Below are 25,334 nucleotides of genomic sequence, written 5' to 3'. Positions count from 1 at the left end.
CCCTGAATAAATATGCATTGAAAAACCAAGAAGTATCCCTACCTGTTGATATCTATTGCTTGCAATTAACTTACGATGATATTATAGCCTGTGTCCTGCTTTGCAATTTGTTCGAGCTTTCAATTTTTATTTCATTCTAAATTTGAAGACGTATTTGTATTTTATATCTAGTTTATCAATGTTGCATAAAAGCTCATTGCACTCATTGATATGTTTGCTACAGTTTGCAGCCAAAAATAGCTTTTTATGTGCAATAGGAGAGGAGTTAAAAGCGTCGATCAATTATATGATCAGATTACCGCAATGATGCTATCACATAATATGCTATAAATTTGCAAATGTTCAAGTTATATAATGATAATCTATCAAATGCTACAAATATATATTCATGAACAAGTAAAATAGACTAACCATACTTATATTACATGCAAAAACAAATATTTATGTTTTTAAAACTAAAATATTTTCATTGTTTGCTCGGATAGCCGCATTCTGATTGTTGCTTTTGATATAACGTACATCTTCTGGTTGTCCAATTCCTTCAACAATGTTTTCTAACCTGAACTCTTCTTATGCACTGCTGAACTAGTCGATATTAGCGTCCAAACAGTTTTTTAGCAATGCAAAACTTTTACACGCTGCATTTAGAACAAATGCAACGCGTAAAAGTTTTGCTCGCTAAACGTAACCTTCAGCCTAAAACTTGCAAACCGTTTTTTATACACGCATTAAAGTATTAAGACCGCGTTAAGCAAGGAACTACCATTAGCCTGAGACAGTTAGTAATTAATTCTATGGTGTTGCGTTCAAAGTTCATCTGCCATCGTAAATTTAAACCGTTTTTTATATATGTAGGCTACTTCGAAGTAGAAAGACCGCGTTACACAAAGAACTACTGTTAGCCTGAGACAGTTATGGATTATTTCTATGTTGTTGCTTTCAAAGTTTTATGGAAAAAAAGCGAAAGATTTTGGATTTGGACAACGAAAGAATTGATTGTTATTAATGTAAACGATTCATCATTAATACGATTTTGTGGACACTTCGTCTAATCACTTAATATTATGGATTTATAAAGATCAAAGATAGTCAAAATGGTGGTCAAATGGAGGTGGCGTTCAAAATAGAGGGGGGCGCTCTATTTTTCAACCCTTCTCTCATAGTGGCGGTGAAATAGAGGTGGCATTCAAATAGAAGGGGTGTCAATTAGAGGTTTTACGGTAGGTGCATTATAAAAAAACTTTTTGCAAAGTATAGCAAATTTCATCCTACTAGCTATTAATAAATGGTGAAAATCTTGACAGTCTTCTTTGCAGAAACACCTGTTGATTCAAGGCATTGATTTACTAAATCTGTGATAAGCACTACAAACTTACCACAAGCATAACCTCTGCGGTATATAATTAACCACAAAGCAATACTTGTTTAAAACGTACAAGTTATATCTTTAATGGGTTAGGCTAGAGCAGCCTAAAAAGCGTTCATTAATTTATCCACTCAGTTTAAGTATCTGACAGAAAGAATTTACATAATTTGTGAGGACTTTGTTTAGATGTGACTCGATGGAGAAACTTTAATCCACTGTCTCAAAAGTCAATTTGCTCTCCTCATCTTTGATGAAGTTAAATTGCTCTAATTCTCTTTCATGAAAGCCAAATTGCCTTCCAGTCACTACGTGGTCAAATTGGTCACTTTTGATCACTAATGGTCACTTTCTTGCCACCGGGATCACATTGTTTTCAGACACTCTACACACACACAAGAGTCAAATTGTTATCACCTTTTTTTAAGATCCAGCGTCCTTCATATCCTGTAATTTATTTGTTTAGTATCAGTTTAGAGTGTTACATACCGTTGCAGTTTTAATTTAAAAGTAATGCTTTAAATTAAAATATCTAAAACATGGTATGACCATAGGGTTCTTTGAACTTCTTTCTACTCGCACTTTTTGATCAGTCTGGATGTGTTGTTTTTGTATACACCTAGCTAGCCTGCAAAGCAAACTATTTTGTTTGGATTATTTGCTCTTGGCTTGTTTTGCTACATTTACAGAACTGTAGTCATTAATTTCCTAGCCTTCACGAGTATATTTATGAGGAGATTTGCTCATGAAATCACTATTTGCAACTTAATTTGTGACGTTCTGTTTTAAAAGTATCTCAAGCAAAGTAGGCTCCACTGCCTAAAAAATAGCAATGTTTTAATTTTATTTCATTGCTATTAATGCTGTCACATTTCATGCAAATGCTTTTACTGTTTTTACTCATCAGACATTTAGCTGATGATTGATTAAACTGATTGCAAATATCATCAACCAACCTTGCTATTCCTCACCACATCTTCTACTCTATTGTTTTCAGTGGATGTCTCAATTTTTCTGAGCTGATACTTTGCACAGAAACTATTTAAGTGTATACACCGGGCCTTAGTCAACATACAAAATTGATTTGTAAATTAAGGATCCATAGATCTTTAATAGAAGCTGTCATAGATGGTTTTATTGATTTTATTTATTCTACATACAGCTCATCATTTGACACTAGCATGATTATAAATTAAATAACCCATTTCAATATTTTGAAGCACCTGTGGTTGATGTCATTACCATTATTGTATTAATCTTAATTCATGTATGTACTGTATATTGCCGAATATATATATATATATTATGCCTTATGCTTTGATTTCCCTATTTTTGGCAATAGTTATTTTGGCATATTAGCATTTAGTTGTTGAGTGAAGCCTACCGCCCCCTTTTAAGTCTACTATTTGTTTAATAATTTGATTCCCAGTATAATCCCTAACAGCTGGCAAGTCGTGTTCGGGGCCTTATCTCACGATCTATTCAAAGAATATTTTTGGATAGAATTTCTTTAAACAAAAAATTATGTATCACTTTGATCAAAACAGCAATAACCAATTACTGACAGTTATTCTCTTAGAAGGGTGTAACAAACTTAGGAGTATTTGGCTGTTTGTCCTTATACTGGTTTGTATTCAATGGAATGTTTTTTCAGGGAATTGTAGCTTGTATTCATTTATATGTGTGAACATTGTGGAACCCGTCTTAGATAGTTTTTAAAATTTTGTATTTGTTGCTTGCAGTAAGTTACCCAATGGCCTCTGAGGGAGAAGATTCGCCTAAGTTAAGGTAGGGTTGTACTTATTGAAACAAATTTTATGGCTGTTATATATTTCTGTTTTATATCTTCGTCAGTTTCCATCCGCTGTTTTTTCGTTATTCTTTTTAAAAAGCATCCATATACCTGCAGTTTCAGCTTATTTTCAATCATACTATCGCATACCACTCATCTCAACTTACCTCTCTCATTTTATTGCCTATGCATGGTGTTTTTGCAGTTGGCATTATCCATTTTTATGCAACTGTGTTTAGCATTTTAGTTATTTTATTAGTGTAACACTTGATGTCTTCGCATTGACATCAATTAAAGCAATCTGGGCAACAATCATCTCAATTCTTTCATTCAACTTTTGCTGCTATTGCCTACCAGTGGTACTGAGGTTGTAGTGGCTTGAGTAATTGAAACCAGCTGGATCAGATATGCTGCAAAATGACTAGTCTCCTCAGGTATAAAGATTACTTGAGTTGTAACAGGCGATTGATCAATTGTTATACATGTACTGTATAATTTAGTCAATTCCTTGAGACGATTGTTGTAATTTGAGCCGTGTTGGCTTAAATAGACTTTATCAAGGAGGTCGTAGTCTTAACATTCACTTGTAAACTTGCATGTCACGCTTTCACTTTCAATTTTCAGGATGACATCACGATATTGTGGGTGAACTTCAGTAATGGAGTGAGTCAGTTTAATTTGACGTGTGGTGTGATTTTAGACTACCATATTTATAAATTTGAATGTTGTGGATTTGTTGTTTTGTGTTTCTGATGGAAATTAAGGAGAAAGAAGGAACACATATTCCTTGGCCTTATTCCTGTTGTTTGTTGGTGTCTAGTAGAAGAATCAGTTCCTGCGTACCCATTCTCAAAGCTTTAGAAATGGTTGTACCGTCAAACCTCTTCGTACAAAGTTAATTCATGTCAAAACTTACTTCGTATATCAAATCTGTTGTATGTTAAAAAATATTCCCACTAGAGTACAGTGTATTTCGTTTAATTCGCTCCACAGTCCAACAACTTATCAATAAATACTTCAGTTGATTACACTTAGCATTAAAACAAGTTGTGTTATATGGAACTGTTTAAAAAGCTATACATAAAAATAAAACTGTATGTAAGTGTAGACAAAAGCAAAAATACTAACGTAATATTAACCGATAAAAGGAATTTTGCATTGTTATTTGACTGAAGAGACAGGAATAGAAAAGTGTAGACTCAGCAATGCACAGGTTTATGGGAAAAAGTCGAGATATAGATATGAGGCATAATTTACTCCTAACTAGCTTATCCTTTATGTTATATATACTTCATGTTATATATACTTTATGTTATATATACTTTATGTTATATATACTTTATGTTATATATACTTTATATTATACACCCTTTATGTTATATATACTTTATATTATATACCCTTTATGTTATATATACTTCATGTTATATATACTTTATGTTATATATACTTTATGTTATATATACTTTATATTATACACCCTTTATGTTATATATACTTTATATTATATACCCTTTATGTTATATATACTTCATGTTATATATACTTTATGTTATATATACTTCATATTATATACCCTTTATGTTATATATACTTCATGTTATATATACTTTATGTTATATATACTTTGTGTTTACATTAGTTTGTTTTCTTTTAAGCTTCGCTTGCCTTTTCACTTGAAAATTTTTTTCAAAAACTTACAAATTACTTCAGATGTAAAGCCAAACATTTGCTACAATTTGCTATGTGAAAAAATTTTATGTTGAGGTACAGTGTAATTGTAAATAGTTTTGATTGTATTTTATACACAATAGTTAACGGGTTGCACCTTAACAGAAGTGTTCACCTTATCAATAACATTTTGTGTTTAGGCATGTTGCCTCATTCCTGGAATAATATTACTCTTAACCTCCATATTGTCACTTCACTGGCAGATTTTTAACAAATATTGTGATTGGGCAACCTGGAAAGCAATGCGTATTCAATGCCTGCTAATGAAATGAGGCACTTTGATGATGGATCGCATGACACGACATGCAGGTATATTGAGTCTATATGTATATATATATAATATATATATATATATATATATTGAGTATATTGAGGAAACTTGAGTCAAACAAGGCATATTTTATTACCTAGCATGGAAACACGTAGGCCTAGTTTAACATGGCAGGCAGATTAAGTATGTCGACATGTTATTAGTGTCTTGTTGACACATTGCTATGACATGAGTGCTCTATACTTTCAGGTATGTCCAGAATCCATACATAGAGACGATGGATGAGGACATCCTTTTTCATTTGAATATGTCCACTAAAACTCACAATTTCAAAGAGCTGTTTGGTGATGTCAAGGTATGTAGCTGAAAATCTTTAACAGGTGGTTTGTCATGTTTTACCCCCTGTCACTTATTTAAACAGCCCTGAACTAGCTAACCCAATTTAAAACACCTGGCTAGTTATTACAATATCCATTTAGTCAATACAAATATGGCTGGATAAAGGAAATTTCAACAGTTGCACATTTATTATATTATGACCATATTAGGACTTAAGCGCAAGAGAGTTGTCAACTCACAGGTTTGTCCACTATTGTAGGTCTACTGTCACATTGTAGTTAAACAAAATAAGAAATAATTTCTATTCTGTTTTGAAATATGTTCTTGCATAAGATTTCTAAGTTTAGCTTGGTTGTGACATATAAGTGATTAGGTTAGTAGCTCAACCCACTTGTACATATATTTACATGCAGCTTTCCGAGTCTCTTTGTGCAGCTGTACTTTTCAATGTTTCAAGTTTGTCTGCATCGGCGGGTCTCCAAGCCGAATGCTCACTGTTGCCAAGTATCTTGCTCAAGAGCTGTCATACCACGTACCGTCAAACTTCGAGCTAACCAACATGACAAAATCTTCTGACAGATTTGTCCTCTACAAAGTTGGTCCTGTTATATCTGCCAGCGTAAGTATGACTAGTGATTAGTGATTGTCTCTTTATGTGATCCCAACAACTCAATTCAGGCAGGCAAGACTCCTTTATGAAGTTCATACCTAATAGTTTTGGCGGACTGCAGGGTGAAATCCGAAGACACATTAGAAAGAAGAGTGTGTTGCATGACTTAGTCGCCTCCTATTGTGAATTATTTTGTTGACAAGCATTACAAGGTAGTTGGATATTGTTCCTATTTACATACATGTAGTCTTGCTTAATAGAGACAAACACATTAGAGCTGATACTTATCTGTGCAGCTGTTGACCCTTGCGCTTCTTTTGTTGCCAGAAGTAATTAAAAGTTTATTTGCAACAAAATTCACATTACAGTTATTTGGTACCAAAAGATTCAACATGTCTTACTCTGTTGTGTTGTAGGTGCAAAATATGTGGAAATGTGATTACAAGCTCTTAAAAGCTCAAAAACGAACAGTTAATCGCTGCCATCGAGTAAACGTTCTCAAACATTTTGCTCATTGTTTTGACACATGATGTTATCACGAGAATTGAAAGACCAACAAAAGGCTCAATATAGAACGTCTCGTAGCACTAATTTATGACAAACACTTCAGGTTCTACCGAAAAGCCCGTATCAAATATAGATGCTCGCTACATTACGGTTTTGTTTCGGCTTGGTCTAATGGTAATCTGATCATGTGACCCATACTTCCTGCCAAATAGCACGAATAATTTTTGCAGTAAACGAATTTTTACGGTAGGTTTTAAGATAGCAGTGCTCAAAGTGACAGCATTACAATGATGATGAGCTAGACACGTAAGGACAATAGACATGGTTTTATTGAATGCGTGAAGTATATTTGTGAAAATATTTCGACGAATGAAATTGCACAAAAGTGTTAACAGAAGCCGCCGTGTTCATCTACATCCCGTTTGAGCCATTTTGGAAAGGGATTCTGATCTATGGCATTTTCGTGATGGCTGCGGTGAACCGTTCGTTTTGGAGCTTTTAAAAGCTTGTAATCACATTTTCACATATTTTGCACTTACAACACAGCAGAGTAAGACATGGTGAATCTTTTGATACCAAATAACTGTAACGTGAATTTTGTTGCAAGTCAACCTTTAAGCTCCATAGTAAGGAAAAACTCTTAAATTTCAGCAAAGATAGTTTCGATATCAGTAATAGTAAGGCTGAGTTCATCGCGAGCTATAGTTTCTGTAATGGAAGGGTTTACACTACTTTGTTTTTAGGTTTCTCTTTGTGGTGCTCAAAGGCTATTTGTTTATCTACAAAAATAACTTTTTGTAGCATGGAGTCGGAGTGCCATCAATGTCTGTGCTCCTTCTTGAGCTGTTAAAACTCCTTTCACACGCCGAGGCTAAGGATGTAACATTATTCCGTCTTGGTACGAGTGGCGGCATAGGTGTTGAACCTGGCACCGTTGTTGTAACATCGGAACCATTGAATGGACTTGGAATGCCTAAATACGAACAGGTAGAGATGTAACGCTTGTTTGCCAGTCGTGTGATTAACTGAGATAGGAGATTTTTTTCGAAAATTCCCCTTGTTATCTCTAGCAAAACATCATGGCAGTGCAAATTTATATGCTACCTATACGCTTCCTTTGTTATACTGGCTAGTATTGTGCTGATAATATATGTTGGTGAAGATACAGAGTTACCTCCAGCTGATAATTGCCTGACTGTTTCACAATGAAGCAAATGAAGCTACATAATTACATGTTCATCAAATGTTTGAACTGCTGCATAGAAATGTAATCAAGTATTTTTACTATAATAAAAACTGTGTCTGTCAATTCTTCTTGTCTGAAGCCACAGTTGAAAGTTGAGAAGAAAGATTGAAAAAAGATTGCTTTAAAAGGGTTTTGAACCCACAACATTCAGCTTGGTAGACTGACACTCTAACACCCACGTTGTTCAACTACTTTTAGAGCTACTGCGCAGCTACTTATCTTCTGCACTCTATCAGCACACCTGTCAATCTCTCACGGCGTACTAGACTCCCAAGCTACTAGTCTACCGTAACGATAGCGGGACCACCCATTACCCTGCCAACAATTATAAATATTATCCCAGCCTTCATCATCATGTTCAGCTCATGTGTTTGCACTGTTGGATGAATGCCTCAGCATTTTCCTTCCACTATAACCTGTCTTTTACCTCCCTTTTCCATTTTGTTCTGTTCCAAAACCCGTCTATTTCATCTCTCCATCTTTTGTTTGGCCTTTCCCTTGTCCCTTTATATCATGCTGTCCAATCTGTGTTCCGGGTGGTTCATCTGTTTTCCATCATTCTGCTGACATGTTCAACCCATACTCATCTCTTTTATTTTACAGTTTGAGGTATTTCCTTCACTTTAGTGTGTGATCACACCCATTCATTTGTTTTTCTATTCTTTTATGCTGGTACTGTGGGAAAGGGAAGTTGAGCCATGTTTTGCCTAACGTGGTTTTTTTCATTTTCAGGATGTCCTGCTGCTTCTTCATGGTGCTCGTTAGAGTCCATGTTGCTCGTTATAGTCCATGTTGCTCGTTATAGTCCATGTTGCTCGTTAGAGTCCATGTTGCTCGTTAGAGTCCATGTTGCTCGTTATAGTCCATGTTGCTCGTTATAGTCCATGTTGCTCGTTATAGTCCATGTTTCTGTTGTATCTGTAATCACTGGTAGAACACGAATTAAATATTTTTCTCTTTAGGTATATTCGCACGCTACTCTTTAAAATGTCACACGGTGTTTGGCAAAAGCCCCTCCCCATCTTGCATTTATCTTTCGTTTGCTCGCCTCCTGTTGGTTTCCCTCTTGTAAACTAAAACTTTGTTCAAGGCAAATATATTCCTCTATTGACTCTATGTCGGTGTTACTTCTGTCTGAGCTTGGTTTGTCGTTAGTTCAAACATTTCTTTTGTCTGTATTTATTTTCAGTTCATAGTTTCTTCTCTCATCAACCAGGTCTTGCATCATCCTCTCAAGTTTTTCAACATTGCGATTATCGCTGTTTCTCTGCAAACCTCAAATAGCTAAGATATTCTTCATCTATGTTTATTTCTTTATTTTGTCAGTCTAGCTTCATTATTATGGTTTCCAGAATATTCCAGAACTCCCGTTATGAGTTTAGCTGATGTAGTGTCTATTTGTCCTATGTCTTTTCGAATTTCTATTTTTTTTTGTATTTCCGTACATTGTTACTATAACTTTGCTGTTGGTATATAACCAGTGGTGTGAAAAATAAGTGGACCGCTCTAGAATTTTGACTAACTTCCATAAATATGTTGTCGTAGTCGCCAGCCAATGCTTTTGACTTTGCGCCTATTATATATCAAAATGAAGCTAAGGATATTCTCTATTAAAATATGTTATCTCTTAGTATTTCAGTATATCCATCATCTACACTCTGGCTTCCAATATTGCTTTTGTTTTCGATGAGTCAGACCTCATAATCAACAAATGCTACACATATTGGGATGTTCTATTCTCAGCACTCCTCTTTAAAGGTTGACTTGCAACAAAATTCACATTACAGTTATTTGATATGAAAAGATTCACCATGTCTTACTCTATTGTGTTGTAGGTGCAAAATATGTGGAAAGGTGATTACAAGCTCTTAAAAGCTCAAAAACGAAAAGAAAATCGCAGCCACACGAGACCACCGTAGTTTGGATTTTCTTTTTCCAAAACGGCTCAAATGTGACGTAGTTGTGAGAGATGGTTTCTGTTTACACTTTCTTGCAACCTTATTCGTCGAATTATTTTCACAAATATACTTCACGCATTCAATAAAACTATGTCTATTGTTCTTACGTGTCTGTTTTATCGTCATCGTAATGCTGTCACTTTTAGCAGTGATATCTTATAACTTACCGTAAAAATTCGTTTAATTTTTTAGCCTTAGCTTGGAGGAGTACATATCATTGTCTGATAATCGAGCCTGTTGGTCACTTGTAATAATCGACAAGTGCTGCAGAAATTATTTGCGAAGTATTGGTTCACATGATTAGATTTCGATTTGCCGATTAGATCAAACCGAAACAAAACTCTAAAGTAGCGAGCATCTATATTTGATACGGGGTCTTCGGTAAAACCCTGAGTGTTTGTCATAAACTAGTGCTGCGATAAGTTTTATATTGAGCCTTTTATTGGCCTTTCAATTCACGTGAGAACATCACGTGACAAGACAATAACCAAATTTCGTGGCTACGTCATCGAAATAAAGAGATTCCAATCTACGACGGCTTTTCGTTTTTGAGCTTTTAAGAGCTTGTGATCACATTTCCACATATTTGGCACCTATAACACAACAGAGTAAGACATAGTGAATCTTTTGATACCAAATAACTGTAATGTGAACTTTATTGCAAGTCAGCCTTTAAGTAAATTTAGCAGGCACATAATTGAGCATTTGGCTTGCTACTCTATACCACTATATAGTTTTAATATTTATTTTTTCAGTTCATGAGCTCTCATTCACTTCTTTTAAAATTTCTTCTGTTTGAATATGTACCCATAATTTTCTTCTGTTTGAATATGTACCCATAAGTTTCTTCTGTTTGAATATGTACCCATAAGTTTCTTCTGTTTGAATATGTACCCATAAGTTTCTTGTTTGAATATGTACCCATAAGTTTCTTCTGTTTGGATATGTACCCATAAGTTTTTCTCAAGTTTTGCATGTGTAAATCATATCGATAATTTTATTTATGTAGCAAAAATATATAGTGAGCGGTAGGCAACTTCTAACATTTGTAAAGGTTACAAACGTTGATAATTGACATATAAGTTTTCCAGTTCACAAGATACTAGGTGGTTTAGACAAAAAGTTTTGCTATAGAGTGCTTAACCTGTGAGCAACAAAGTTTGATTTTTAAACAGGGCACTGACCTTAAATTACCCCTCCTCCTCTCTTTATTCAACCAATCCGGATTAGCCTATTGTTGCTACTCCAAAAATGTATGCAAGTCTCTTATCTACTCTGAATAGAGATCTGCTGATCATGGAAAAGGTTTATTAGGCTGAGCATACTAACACAACCTTTAGCCGCAGTAAATGTTTTGACCTTTAGCGTCAGTAAATGTTTCGTGTAGTTTATTTTCTTCTCGGCACCGAATCTGTATGCTAGTGCGTAACACGAAGTTAAGCCATTATGTGAAGTGAATGTTGTTGCATTGTGATAGATTAAATTTGTTGAACAAAGTACTTAAACAGGCAATAAGCCTATTTGGCAAAAATGTAACTACTAGAAAAGGCTGTTGAAGCTTAAATCATTCATCGTTTCACCGATACGCCAAAGTAGTATGTATTGTTATGATATGGTCTACGTCATAAATTCCTTGTAATAAATTTTGTTTTACTTTCTGTAACAAGCTATTGTAGTTTAGCTTGTTACAGAAAGTAACAAGCTAAACTACAATAGCTGTTGTGCACATTATTTTCTGGAAACATTTGCTTTTGCTACTCAAACTTTGTTCAGTAATTCCTGTCTGAAAGCCTAATTGTAATTGCGGAGATAGAACCAGTTTCTGTTATACAGATGCTGGCAGTTAGTTTGAGTAATTGTTGATTGTATAAGATATCAAAGGTTTTTGGTATGTCGTATACAGCACATATGTAAAGTCGAACTATACTGGCGTATAAATGGATTATCAGAAAAGACTGTATTTTTGTTTTGCTGAGACAGTCTACTAAAGCAAGGATCACTCTCTGTTTTATCTTTACTGTTAGATCATACTTGGGGAGAGAGTGACAAGCGAGGCCGTGCTTGATGAGGAACTCGGTGATTCCATAAAGAACTGTCAGCCTGCAGATTTGGACTTTGACGTGGTGAGAGGAAAAACTATTTGCGCCAATGATTTCTATCAAGGTCAGTCAGTGCTTCATACTTGTCTAAATGTTTTCTGCCTCATCATCTCATGCTTTCTGCTTTCCCTGTCATATCACATATTATGTTTTATCATAACTTATGATTTCTTTGCGCAAAGTCTGCTTCCATATCACACTTTCTGCCTTTGCTCAATTTGTTGCTAAATTTTCTGCTGTAAGTGCGATTTCAAGTATATTAAATTAAGCATAATATATATACTATTATATTATACTAATATAATATACTAGTTGTCCTACCCAGCATTGCCCGGGTAATAAAAGAGTCTTTGGACTGAAAATTGATTTGTATTTAACATATAACAACATTTGCCATTCCAGCTTTCTAACTACATATCATGAGAGAAATGTTTGGTGTAGTTGAAATAAATTAAGAGAGAAAATAAAAGCAACTGTACATTTTTTCAAACTTTGTCAAACAACTGTAATTTTCAAACTTCATATCATGAGGAAAAGGTTTTGTACAGGATAACTAAGTTAAAAATAAATAAAACAAATGTGAAGGTTTTCAAACAACTGGAAGTTTAAAATTTTATACCTGAACGAAGTGTTTCGTTGAAATAAAATAGAAGGAAAAATAAAAACGTAAATGTGTTTAAATGTAAATGTGAACTCATTAGAGAGTAATGGCTAAAGATAGTTTATTTCGTGACGATTACAATCAAAAGTTCTTTGGTATACAATTATATGATTTTAGTTCGTTTCAGTGTTGGCATGCGAAAATTTGTGCACATTTTTCATCAGTCTGTGATGCTCGAAGTTGTGCTCTCCTTTCTCTAGCCTTTGCTAAGCGTTCGTTTCTTTGATGTTCAGTTTCCAAGACTTTAGCAGCGGTTTTCCTCAGCCTATTTTTTTTAAGTCTTTCTTCTCTTTCCTCTGAGGAATCATTGCAGGTTTTTTGTTTCAGACATGAGACAATGTGTAACTCCTGAGAATACATGTATTTAACAGATTGATAAAAAAATATGACAAAATATGGTAGTGTTTTGTAGTTGAAATTTTATTAGAACAATGTCTGCCAAAAATGGTAAAATGAAAAATTAGTATTAATAATTAAGATTGGAAACTAGGTAATAATAACAGTGATAGGAATAATAACAGTGATAGGAATAATAACAGTGATAGGAATAATAACAGTGATAGGAAAATGAATAATGTTTAAACTTCAAACACGATACTCAAATTATGTTTTAAAGAATGCAAGTTGAAATAATAACGATAATGAAACAAACTTTAAAACATATATTATAAACTTCAAAAGTTATAATGTTTGTTGTAAAATGTGAAATATATTACGAATTACTAATTGGTTAGGTTTAGAAGGAAAGATGTGTAAGCTAATACACAAAGCGAGCGCTGATAGGAACTTCTGTGAAACACGTGTGTAATGAACACAATATTCGTCTGTTGAGGGGAGGAATTTGCGCTTGTTAATATACTATATCGCTATTAAAATAATCATTAAATAACAAATTGGAAAATATTCATACAAGCCAAGATGTTTTAATTGGAACTAAAAGAAATAACGTAAAAAGATGTTTTAAACGAACAAAAATTTTGTTGTATTTAATGATTGTGGAGCGCAAGGTACCAAATCAGAATCCAAAAAACATAATGTAGCTGGGAAAAATATATACTTAGGTCCCAAAATATTTCTTAACATGGGCATCGTAACGCTTGGGCGCATTGCTAAAATAATTAGCAAGCGCATGGGGTATGCGGTATATGAAAACAATAATATTTTTTCAATAATATTTTTGTGTAATTTGGAACAGATATCAGGTTTTATCAACATTTCAAGTTGTGGAATGGACAGAAAGATTATCCATTTTTCCAAAAAATTACTTGGAAACAGCTGTGATGTGATATAATTACATTAAACTCATTCGTTTTTGTAACTAGTTGATCTAAAAACATTTCAATCAACATCCTTATTCATGAAGGAATAGAACACATTAAGAGGTTTTTAACAGATGACATTCAAGAATAGCTCATTTTTATGAACAATTTTTAAAATTTTACATTTGCGTGAAGAAAGAGTTTTTTGCCAGCTCGCTCCACAGGGTGTACACACAAGCCGAATAATGCAGTTCGATAACCATGGCTCAAATGTTAATGCGGGACATATAAATACGACGCAGACTTTTTTGGTATTTGTCAAATCAGTTTTCGATTTTGCTTTATAATTATCTGCCATATTGGGTAACCATAGTGACGTATTGTGGCAACTAGATTGGGATAAAATGTGTAAACGAAGTGCTTTTATTTCGCGTTCACATATTGGCCAGTCGTCAGCGTCGATATTGCAAAACATATGTCTGTGTTTTGCCAAAAAAGGACTTCCTTACATTATAGCTTGGAACTTGTATCGTGTTTTTGTTCCTAAAACTGGGTTTTCATTCTAACATCAAAAATGTTGCTGCAAAACGAAATATCATACTTTTGTTGGTATAAATACATGTAATTTTAAAATGCTGTCAATTAACCTCTAAGTACAGTCTGATTTTGGCTTTTGCCCGCAATCTATTCTGAAAAGAAAAATGAATTGTACAAAATCCGTAACCTTTTGTTACAAATAGTGTAAATAATTTTCATACATTCCAAGACTAACTAGCATTTTCTCATTATTTTACACCCTAAACTGTTAGAAGGTAACATATAAAATACACTGAATTGTTTGTAAATACTCTAATAGCAGAGAAGGAGGCTAGGCTGGGGTATGTATTGCTGTATCTGTTGCAATGTGTACCCCAGCCTTCATTTCTCAGTTTTTTGTGTAAAATAAAAAAGTCAAGTACTACAAATAATGTGAAATAGAGTGTGGTGTAAGTTTGCAAATGAATTGCCTCATTGAGTTTACTCGAGTTATTTCGAAAGTGTTGGAGTTTTGTATCTTTGTTCAGCCACCAAAACAAAAAAATTGAGATATTTTCAAATGGACTGTGATTAGTTCGAGATGTGAGATGTTTAAAAACCGCGGTTATTATATGAAAAATCCCTCTTTTACTGAAGTGTAGATATTGATAATTTATCTGTTTTATAAGTTGTCAATCTTGGTTGTATAGCTTTGTACCTTAGTAGTTAATAATCCAAGAAGGTTACTAACAGCATACGAATTTAGTCAACAAAATATCATTCTAGTCATAACTGGATGCAGGATTATTGTAAGTTAAGCAGCTGACTCAAGCCATAACAAGCATTCTGGTGTGATTCTTCTGTACTGTATCATGAAACTGCTTGTCAAGTTGTATGGTTAATGGTTGTTGTAACAGAGCAAGGGAGAGTGGATGGAGCGATATGCAATCACACTGAGGAAGATAAGTTTCGGTATCTGGAGAAGCTCCAAAAATTAGGAGTGAGAAATTTTGAAATGGAATGCGTAGCGCTTGCTGCCATTACCCGGAAGGTTAAACTGAAAGGTTAGTTTCACATATTTGTATGAAGCTTGTTCTCTGTGCAATCACCACTCTTTGCTGTTAAGAAACATGGTAAATACTATTTCGCTACAAAACTACAGAATTTGACCTGCAGTAAATAAGGTAAATGAATAAAGAGGGCATTCAGAAAAGAAGTTGATTAGTGATGCTATTTATTCATGACTGTATTTTGCTCATGGGATTTGGCTGTTGATAGTATCTTATCCACATTCTGCAAAAGTTAAAAGCATGCAAATGAGTGTCAACTATTCCTATGTTTTAACTAGATTTCTTACACGCATCACAGTCTTTGATACTTTTATTTGTACTGCCAAACTATCTGAATAATTACTGTGTCTTTTCCATCCCCTCCTTCTCGTCCTTGCCCTCCTTATTCCACCTCCTCGTCTTCCCCCCTTCTCTACCCTCCTCTTCGTCCTCCCCTCCTTGTCATCCTCCCCTCTTCCACCTCCACCCCATCTCCCTCCTCTTTTTTCCCCTCCTGCTTTCTCCCCATCTTTTTCCCTCCCTCCCTCTCTATCTATCTCTCTTTCATGTAAACTAAAAACCATAGTTTTTAGTTTAAATGAACAAGGCCAGGCTTGCGAGTACATATAAATCCTCTTTCGGAGTTGTCTTCTTAGCTTCAGGATATGTTGTAGAGGGGATAACTCTTTATCAATCAACTTCGAAAGTTTACTTTGTCCAAATCATAAGCATTGCAATGGTATACCTTTGCTTGAGAAAAATCAAGTTTAGTCTGCATGTTTTAGTTGAAAATATTTTCTTATCGCAAGCTTGCCTGGTAAGTTCCATTTCCAGGTGTTTCAGCATTGTCCAAGTGTTCTTTTTGTATCTTGCGTAAATCAGATTATCGTGTACCAGGTGGATTCCTTATTGGTGTTCAACGACCTCAATTTATTGAAATGCTGATTAGTTGATGAGCTAAGTTATCAATTATTTCCAATTACCATCTAAGAAGCAGTTTTTGTGTTGTACACTATTTAGACATTCTCTATATTAATTTATGGAAGGATGTTTTAACAAATATCACCAGCAGGCATTTTAAGTGTCGACTTTGTTCCTTCAACTTTTTATCTTCTAATTATTTGACAATCTATCGCTGGCATAGCGGTAGATTGTCTAAATCATTTTGCGAGTGCTTATAGCCCCGCATCACAGTCAACAAATATACCTGTATCGAATTATAACTGAAAGTTCGAGTCTGTTTAATGATATGTGTAACAACTAGCCTCAGGCAGTATGTTTTCCACTGTTGCACAACTTGCTTTAAATAGATATAGTTAGTCAGCACCTAATCTTATAATGCTTATTATGTTAAAATTACAAAGACAAGGCTGTTTGGCACTCTTCCTCGATGTGAGTCTGCTAGGAAAAACTTCAGCTTTTAATAAAATTAGTCTTATCAATGTGTCAGTTGTTGGTTTTTATTATTCCTTGCTGCTACCTTAGTGCAGAGCATGTTAGTGAACTGAAAGTCTACTTATAAATTGTTACATAGGTAGAGAACTGCACCAACTAAATTTTATAATTTCATTCACTGATGCATTCCAGTGTATTTATATCTCTTTTTTGTACCTATCCGAGTATCACTGTCACGGGATCTAATTCCTTTGTGATTATCATCTTTTTTTGTAACAACACTCTTTAGCCTTTATCGCTAACCAGCGACTGATTTAACAAGGAGTTTCTAAGCCACTTTTGGTGTAGGTCTGCCCTGAGAATGTTAGTTCTCATTTCACTCAATTCTCTGCAAGCTTCCAGTTTTGTCGCAGTTGTTAAAGACAGTTTGTCTTTTACTTCATTTCTCTGTCTTTAATACAAAACAAGAAAAATTCTTCATGTTTTTTCCCACAAACATGCCTTCATTCATAACTATAAGAGCTTTGTGCACTTGCAGGTAAATGACATCCAGCAGACGTTTAAAATTTTGAGCAGACGTGTACTAAATAATAAGAAGTGTGGTGTAGTGTGTGTTGAATCATCAACTGGCGGTGATAGAGTAAATGTATTGTGCTCAAAGTCGGAAGATATGAACGCACCTTATGATCTACGACTGCGAGTGTGCGTTCATTGTGGCTGATTACCTGAGCCGGTCTAGGCCTTCATTCATTACCCATGTGGGCTCTGTTAACCTATTTTTATTAAATTATAATTTAGCTGCCGCTCAATGAGCCGTGCTGTCAGGTACTTTTCAGTGATGACTTTTCTTTCTTAATCAACGGACTTGTTTACCTTGGAGTTTAGTCCTACAGCCACTGTTTTAATAACTCGCTTACCTAGTCTTGCATACTCTACGAGTTCAATGCAAACACGGCATCCGTGCGTCTAACACTCGGTCTCACACTCGAGACCACTTGTCATGTTTGCAATCTCAAGTCACACGGAAAGGACAGAGCGTGGGCAACAGTCTTGCTTAAGCATAGCTTAGTAATTATACATGTATATCTTTTTTCCATAAATACAAACGAATAATTCATCAATATTTATAGTTTTTTTGCATTATATTTGCATAATAAAATTAACAATTATCTATGCAACGCAAAAGATCTAAATCGGTATCTGAATCGGATTATTTTTCAATAAGAATCGGTATATCGAATCGGTATCTGAATCGGCTAGTGAAATTAGAATCGGGGCATCTCTACTTAGTATTGTATGAAGCTTTATATTTAATACAATAATGTAATATATACACTGACCTACTGCTGCTACCTGCAGTCTCATGTACTTCTATAGATATCTATAGAAACATACTTCAATGTTGTCAATGTTTCTATAGATATCTATAGAAACATACTTCAATGTTGTCAATGCTTCTATAGATATCTATAGAAACATACTTCAATGTTGTCAATGTTTCTATAGATATCTATAAAAACATACTTCAATGTTGTCAATGTTTCTATAGATATCTATAGAAACATACTTCAATGTTGTCAATGCTTCTATAGATATCTATAGAAACATACTTCAATGTTGTCAATGTTTCTATAGATGTCTATAGAAACATACTTCAATGTTGTCAATGCTTCTATAGATATCTATAGAAACATACTTCAATGTTGTCAATGCTTCTATAGATGTCTATAGAAACATCAGTATTTTAGGTACTCAGAGTTTTCTATATTTTCAAGCGTTAACTGCTGGCTGACTTAGAAAAAAATTCTTATGTTTTTAGATATTTTGTTTGGAACTTTCACTTGTTTTGAGCTGTGACTTCTTTTTTTATTATAAATTTTGACAATAATCCCAGCCCAACTCTTCCTCAAAATTGTTAAATATTCATGGATATGCCAATAGCAATTTTTAAGATTAGTTTGCATGTGTTAATGCTATATTAAAGTTTTTAGCTGCTCACATTAAAATGATGGAGTGGCATTTGACATTTTAGTGTGGCATTACATTTTTAAGTAGACAAGATTTGTTCAGCTGGGACTCGGTACACTGAGCTCCATCATACACAAATGCTCAGGTGACAGCTTTGTACGCATTCTAAATTCATCCCTGTCACAAGGTTCAGGCAAAATCAGTTACCAAATTGGAAGCTCTATAATAAAAAGAGCAGACCTTTACTCAGCCATGCCAATTGTGAAAGATTAACCTGTGTCACTACTATTTTCAACAAATTTTTCAGCTCTGAAAAGTATTTAAAAATTTAGAAAACTGCCATCTGTATGCTACAAGAAAAAGGTAGAGACCAGTTTAGTTGAGGATTTTATAATTCTATAATATAATAAGAAATTGTCTAATCACAACGCACAAATTATAAAAATTGTTAAAGGATAATTCAATCAGTATATCATCTAGACATGTAAATATGTACATTAGATAGTGTGGTAGTATATTATTTAGACATGTAAATACATACATTAGACAGAGTGGTAGCTTATCATCTAGACAAGTAAATATGTACATTAGACAGAGTGGTAGCATATCATTTAGGCATGTAAATATATACATCAGACAGAGTGGTAGCATATAATTTAGACATGTAAATATATTCATTAGACAGAATAGTAGCATATTATTTAGACACGTAAATATGTACATTAGACAGAGTGGTAGCATATCATTTAGACATGTAAATATATACATTAGACAGAGTGGTAGCATATAATTTAGACATGTAAACATATACATTAGACAGAGTGATAGCATATCATTTAGACATGTAAATATATACATTAGACAGAGTGATAGCATATAATTTAGACATGTAATATATACATTAGACAGAGTGGTAGCATATAATTTAGACATGTAAACATATACATTAGACAGAGTGATAGCATATAATTTAGACATGTAATATATACATTAGACAGAGTGGTAGCATATCATTTAGACATGTAAATATATACATTAGGCAGTGTGGTAGCATATAATTTAGACATGTAAACATATACATTAGACAGAGTGATAGCATATAATTTAGACATGTAAATATATACATTAGACATAGTGGTAGCATATAATTTAGACATGTAAATATATACATTAGACAGAGTGATAGCATACAATTTAGACATGTAAATATATACATTAGACAGAGTGGTAGCGTATCATTTAGACATGTAAATATATACATTAGACAGAGTGATAGCATATCATTCAGACATGTAAATATATACATTAGGCAGAGTGGTAGCATATCATTTAGACATGTAAATATATACATTAGGCAGTGTGGTAGCATATAATTTAGACATGTAAACATATACATTAGACAGAGTGATAGCATATCATTCAGACATGTAAATATATACATTAGGCAGAGTGGTAGCATATCATTTAGACATGTAAATATATACATTAGACAGAGTGATAGCATATCATTCAGACATGTAAATATATACATTAGGCAGAGTGGTAGCATATCATTTAGACATGTAAATATATACATTAGGCAGTGTGGTAGCATATAATTTAGACATGTAAACATATACATTAGACAGAGTGATAGCATATAATTTAGACATGTAAATATATACATTAGACATAGTGGTAGCATATAATTTAGACATGTAAATATATACATTAGACAGAGTGATAGCATACAATTTAGACATGTAAATATATACATTAGACAGAGTGGTAGCGTATCATTTAGACATGTAAATATATACATTAGACAGAGTGATAGCATACAATTTAGACATGTAAATATATACATTAGACAGAGTGGTAGCATATCATTCAGACATGTAAATATATACATTAGACAGAGTGGTAGCATATCATTCAGCCATGTAAATATATACATTAGACAGAGTGGTAGCATATCATCTAGACATGTAAATATATACATTAAACAGAGCAGTAAATATCTCCATATAATAAATTTGTCATTATTTAGGCATTGTGAACTTCGAGCAAATTAGCATGCTTCCCCTGAGCGGATGTTGTCTTTAATGGGGGTCTTTGTGACATTTTGATCTAGCTTGCACCGGTAAACAACAAATATCCTATAGTCTCAGTTTGTATAGGATTATACGAAGGTCAGCACCTCTCTACTCTCAGTTTAATGAGTCAATCAGGAAAAATGTGCTGCTTTAGGGATCTGTTGACAACTTGGCAGTAAACAATGTTAGATCATCAACATCTGTTCCACATTACATATGCATGAGCATGCGCAGTTTTTGCTTTATGGAGGTTTTCTTGTGCTTCACCTCTGTTTCACCAAGGGTTCAGACTCTTCGTGAACTCGGCAGCATAACAGCAGCACTGACCTCATAATTTGAATGGCGACATATTTGACACTATCGTCATGCCAAGCGATAAGTGCACTTACATCTAATTGTCATGTTTATTTGTTATTACAAAAGGATAGCCAAGGCTCTGATGCGCACTGACAGCGTTGTGTATTGAAATAATACAGATGTCTATTTCACTCATTCTAATTATTGACTACCAACTCATAATTGCAGCAATGTCTTCTTGTGAAATATTGCTTTGTGGTGATAGTACAATGTATTCGGAGATTTTTATGCTTGTACCTGCTAGAGCTGAAATAGTTATTTTGTGTCGATAAACGTTTGTGTTAATCAACATATCACGCTCCATACCCTAATAAACTTTCCTAACTTTATTATGCAAGTTAGAAAGGTGATACTACATGTACAACTAGTTAGAATAATATAATACAGTTGATATGCTAGTTTAATTTTGAAAACTGTTTTGCTCGGCACCCTACTTATGAACTTGTCAGAGCTTAGTCATATCTAGGAGTTTTAGGCTTTTAGTGTCCGTTTAACGAGGCAGGAAGTATCTCAAGTTCAACTTATTGTATTACAATTAATGCGAAAATTTATCTAAATATTTTATGTATGTAATCATACTGTCAATATTTGATTTCTCTTCAAACTGACTCTGATTATTGTCATAGCTATTATGAGGTTGCAGATAATCCAGTGTCATTGAATTTACACGCTTTTTTTTAATCTAAATTATTTGCATAGGTAATTAACGATTCAAATTTTCAACCAAAGGGAAGGGATCATATTGACATTGGCAATGAATTGTTATATCTAGACAACCAATGAGTCTCCAAATGAAAATATTTTCTCCATAGTTGCATATTAATTATCATCATTTTATTTTATGTAAAAATTTAAGTTGCATATTTAAAAAGAACTAATTACTTAATAAAAAGCATAATTACTTTTTAGACACAATACAGACTGTAAATAAAATAATTATAAATTATTGGCATATAAACGTTTGGTTTGCCAATCATGGTTTATTCAGGTTAGATTTCCACAAGTCACGCTACAAGCTATTATTATCTTCTCTCACTAAGTGCCATGTCCTTTGAGGATGTGGGTGATCATGGCTTTAAACCACTTCCTTTTTTTGTTCTTTTAAACAATACTTGCTCTGATACCTCTGCTTCCTACTTCTGGTAGTTGAGTCTCCACCCATTGACTTAGACTTTCCAAGTAGGTCAGCCGCTGTCTAATTCTCTAGACCCTCCTTTTACATTATGTGTCCAAAAAACTCCAGCTGTCTTTTCATGATTGTTGTTAAGTTCCCTCCCTGCTCTTCTTAATATTTCCACATTTGTGATGTGATCCGTCCAAGATATTCTAAACATTCGCTTTAAAAACTATACATACTCCCACTGCTTCCAGCTGTAAGTTATATATATATATATATATATTACTTTATTGACAATAAAGTATAAATCATATAAATTATTTGTGTATAAATCATGATTATACACAACTTACAGCTACTATTTCCATAGATTATACACAACTTACAGCTACTACTACCATAGATTATACACAACTTACAGCTACTACTACCATAGATTATACACAACTTACAGCTACTACTACCACAGTTTTTACAGTTATGTTCTCGTTTGGTTTTTCAGTACCAATCACTGCAACTTTCTCTTTTGCTAATATTAACAATGTTCTGACAACCAATAGTGACCGTGCGAATACTTTTTATTAGAATTTAAAAACGAACGAGGCATGTTCGTAGGTATAATAAATGTGTCAAGCAATTTCATGCGCTGCTCAGGTAGAAACAGACATCTATTGTTATGATACTTGCTATTAATATTAATGTGTTTGTGTATTTGCTATCAAAAACGTACTAAAATGAAAGATAGTCAAGTGTTTTAGGTCGTTCCCACTCCGTAGGCATGTAGGATGTTTCATGGATGACTCTGCTAATGCATAGAATTTCTTTTTTAGTCATTTCATTTTGTAGCATCTGATAGATGATTTCATGTTATACGAGATGGCTTTTTAATTTTCTCAATACTGTAATCTTTAATTAAATTGGAAACAGTTTTATGCTTTTTATTAATGGGATTTGCTAGATATGATAAAATGAATGTAGGACGATAAGAAAGTCAAATGATTTAACTTCTGGCAGCATTTGCGTATTTCAAAGGCAGACCGAAAGTATATCAGAAGGCAAGTTACATCTAATTTGTGTGATAACTTGCCCTTAGAGAAATCAGATGAGCATCTTCTGTGTGAATCGGTCTACTTGCAGCTAGTTTTAAATTACATTATAATGCCAAAAGCTAAAAATAGATTGGTGTGAAAAAGTTTACATTTAGTTGTTTTCAATTGGATTTATTGTAAGTCTGGTTGGTTCGGCAGAATACGCACGAGTGTCTTGAGGTGTTATAAGGCCTTCTTTTAAATATCTACAGCATTGTTTAACCCTTTGGTTGGGTAAAAGCCCTCGCAAAATCAACCAAAAATTGTGTAATTTACTTTTGAAAATTCAATAAAATCGGTATTCTATGAACATGCATAGCTCAAACTGAGATTTATTTTTATTACCAAAATATTTTGTACATAAACATTCATTTACTACTACAGAAAAGCTATGACGTTGTACAATTGTCTATGTATGAAATTCTTGAAAGCATTCCTTTCGGCGGAGTCCATCGCCACAACGTAGCCAACGCCAGTGGGATCGTCATCTTCCGAGCTACCATAACGATTACTTTTTCTGTATATTCAACGCCTTCAGAGTTGACATCACTACCATCATCTGAATTATTATCATACTGATCAGACAAAAGATCAGTGACGATTGCGGGATCAAATAAATTTTTATTTTTTTGTTCTGAACGTCGAGCCGTATGTTGACTGGGTTTTTCAACTTCCATTTTTTTCAAAAGATTCACGATTTTTTTTAGCTTTTAGCACAAAGCAACGCCTCTCAGATGATCATTTCATTTTGTAATTCATCGGCTAACATCTTGTCGATAATATTTAAGATTTACTAGTATTTACATGTATATCCTTTGTTTATTGTTACTATTCGACAGCTTTGTAAACGTCTACCGAAAGCGACAGAAAAGTCGTTTTCCCACAGAACATAAATGACATTTTGGTCGTTTCCCTAGCCAAAGGGTTATAATCCATATGTGAGTTCAACATGGTTTTTGTGGCAAAAGAATCAAAGGTATTAAAGTACATACCTCATTTGTTTTGACAAAAGGTGTAAAATAAAAATTGTGGCAGTTGGTGAATATTAGGGTAAATACAATTGTAGACACAGCAGGTAAGTTTCATTAGCATTCTCAGGCAGTATGTAGAGCCGCATGCAATTGTTAGTCATTGCCTATGTTAGTGATGTAATGAGAGCACAACTCATGCATTCTCTTTTTCTAGCCGCTGTAGTGTGCGTTACCTTGCTTAACCGTATGAAGGGTGACCAGGTGACCACACCCCACTCGACACTTACCGAGTATGAAAAGAGACCGGCTATGGTGGTGGCCAGGTACATGCTGAATGAACTGCAGAGACAGCAGAACTAAGGGGATCTTTTAGCAGTCAATGAAATGCTTTAAATTTATTATTTTATCTTTAGGTATACCTGTTCACGTCTTCACTATCTTCATTATTGATTTGGTGCATATCCCTATTATTGGAAGCTTGCTGGATGACGTTTTTTGTACTGGAATGTTTTCTATACTCGCTTGTGCTCCTCAGAAATAAACCTTTTAATTTAATCTAATTTTTTACGTCATTACCAGAATGTACTAATTCCCTCTAATTATTGCGGTAGGTCTTGCTACAACCTATTTGTTTGTACTTGATATAATTGGATTATGATGATGCAAAGGATTTCTTATGCAATCCCAGATCTTCCAACTAAAATTCTTCGTTTAAGGCTGTCATATTTTCATAAAGCTATTTTTTAATTCTCTTAGAGCAACTATTTGAAATAATAAATTAATTATTGTAATGAATCACAAAATAGTTGTTTGTTTGTCAATGAATTTATTCATATTTATTTGTGCCCTTTCTATCTAGCTGTTGTTAATTAGGAGCAGGTCAGGGCTGATGCTACTCTAAATCAGATTTATCTAAGAAGCTACAGACTATCAGTACTGAGATCACTTAGTACTAATACAGT

At 33.9% G+C, this 25,334-nt stretch overlaps 1 protein-coding gene across 1 annotated transcript; it reads left to right on the top strand.

Moving 5' to 3' along the window:
• The first annotated feature begins 3,105 nt into the window (after positions 1-3,105).
• LOC137393534 (uridine phosphorylase 1-like) lies at positions 3,106-25,161 on the top strand. Its single transcript, XM_068080120.1, has 7 exons — positions 3,106-3,151; positions 5,407-5,512; positions 5,954-6,115; positions 7,415-7,600; positions 11,842-11,980; positions 15,270-15,416; positions 24,587-25,161. The coding sequence occupies exons 1-7, from the start codon at positions 3,117-3,119 to the stop codon at positions 24,730-24,732; spliced, it is 921 nt and encodes a 306-aa protein (XP_067936221.1). The 5' UTR covers positions 3,106-3,116; the 3' UTR covers positions 24,733-25,161.
• Positions 25,162-25,334: the final 173 nt, after the last annotated feature.

Source organism: Watersipora subatra, chromosome 4 (genome assembly GCF_963576615.1).
Source record: "Watersipora subatra chromosome 4, tzWatSuba1.1, whole genome shotgun sequence".
In the NCBI taxonomy this organism is placed as follows: domain Eukaryota; kingdom Metazoa; phylum Bryozoa; class Gymnolaemata; order Cheilostomatida; family Watersiporidae; genus Watersipora; species Watersipora subatra.
Note: the sequence above shows the minus strand (reverse complement) of the source record. Positions and strands in the feature narration are given on the sequence as shown.

What these genes read in the sequence shown, in the direction of transcription:
- LOC137393534 (XM_068080120.1), top strand. Translation starts at nt 3,117, where the DNA reads ATGGCCTCTGAGGGAGAAGATTCGCCTAAGTTAAG. An exon ending in GAAGATTCGCCTAAGTTAAG is followed by an intron (nt 3,152 to 5,406) that starts GTAGGGTTGTAC and finishes CTATACTTTCAG; the next exon opens with GTATGTCCAGAATCCATACA. An exon ending in CCGGAAGGTTAAACTGAAAG is followed by an intron (nt 15,417 to 24,586) that starts GTTAGTTTCACA and finishes CTCTTTTTCTAG; the next exon opens with CCGCTGTAGTGTGCGTTACC.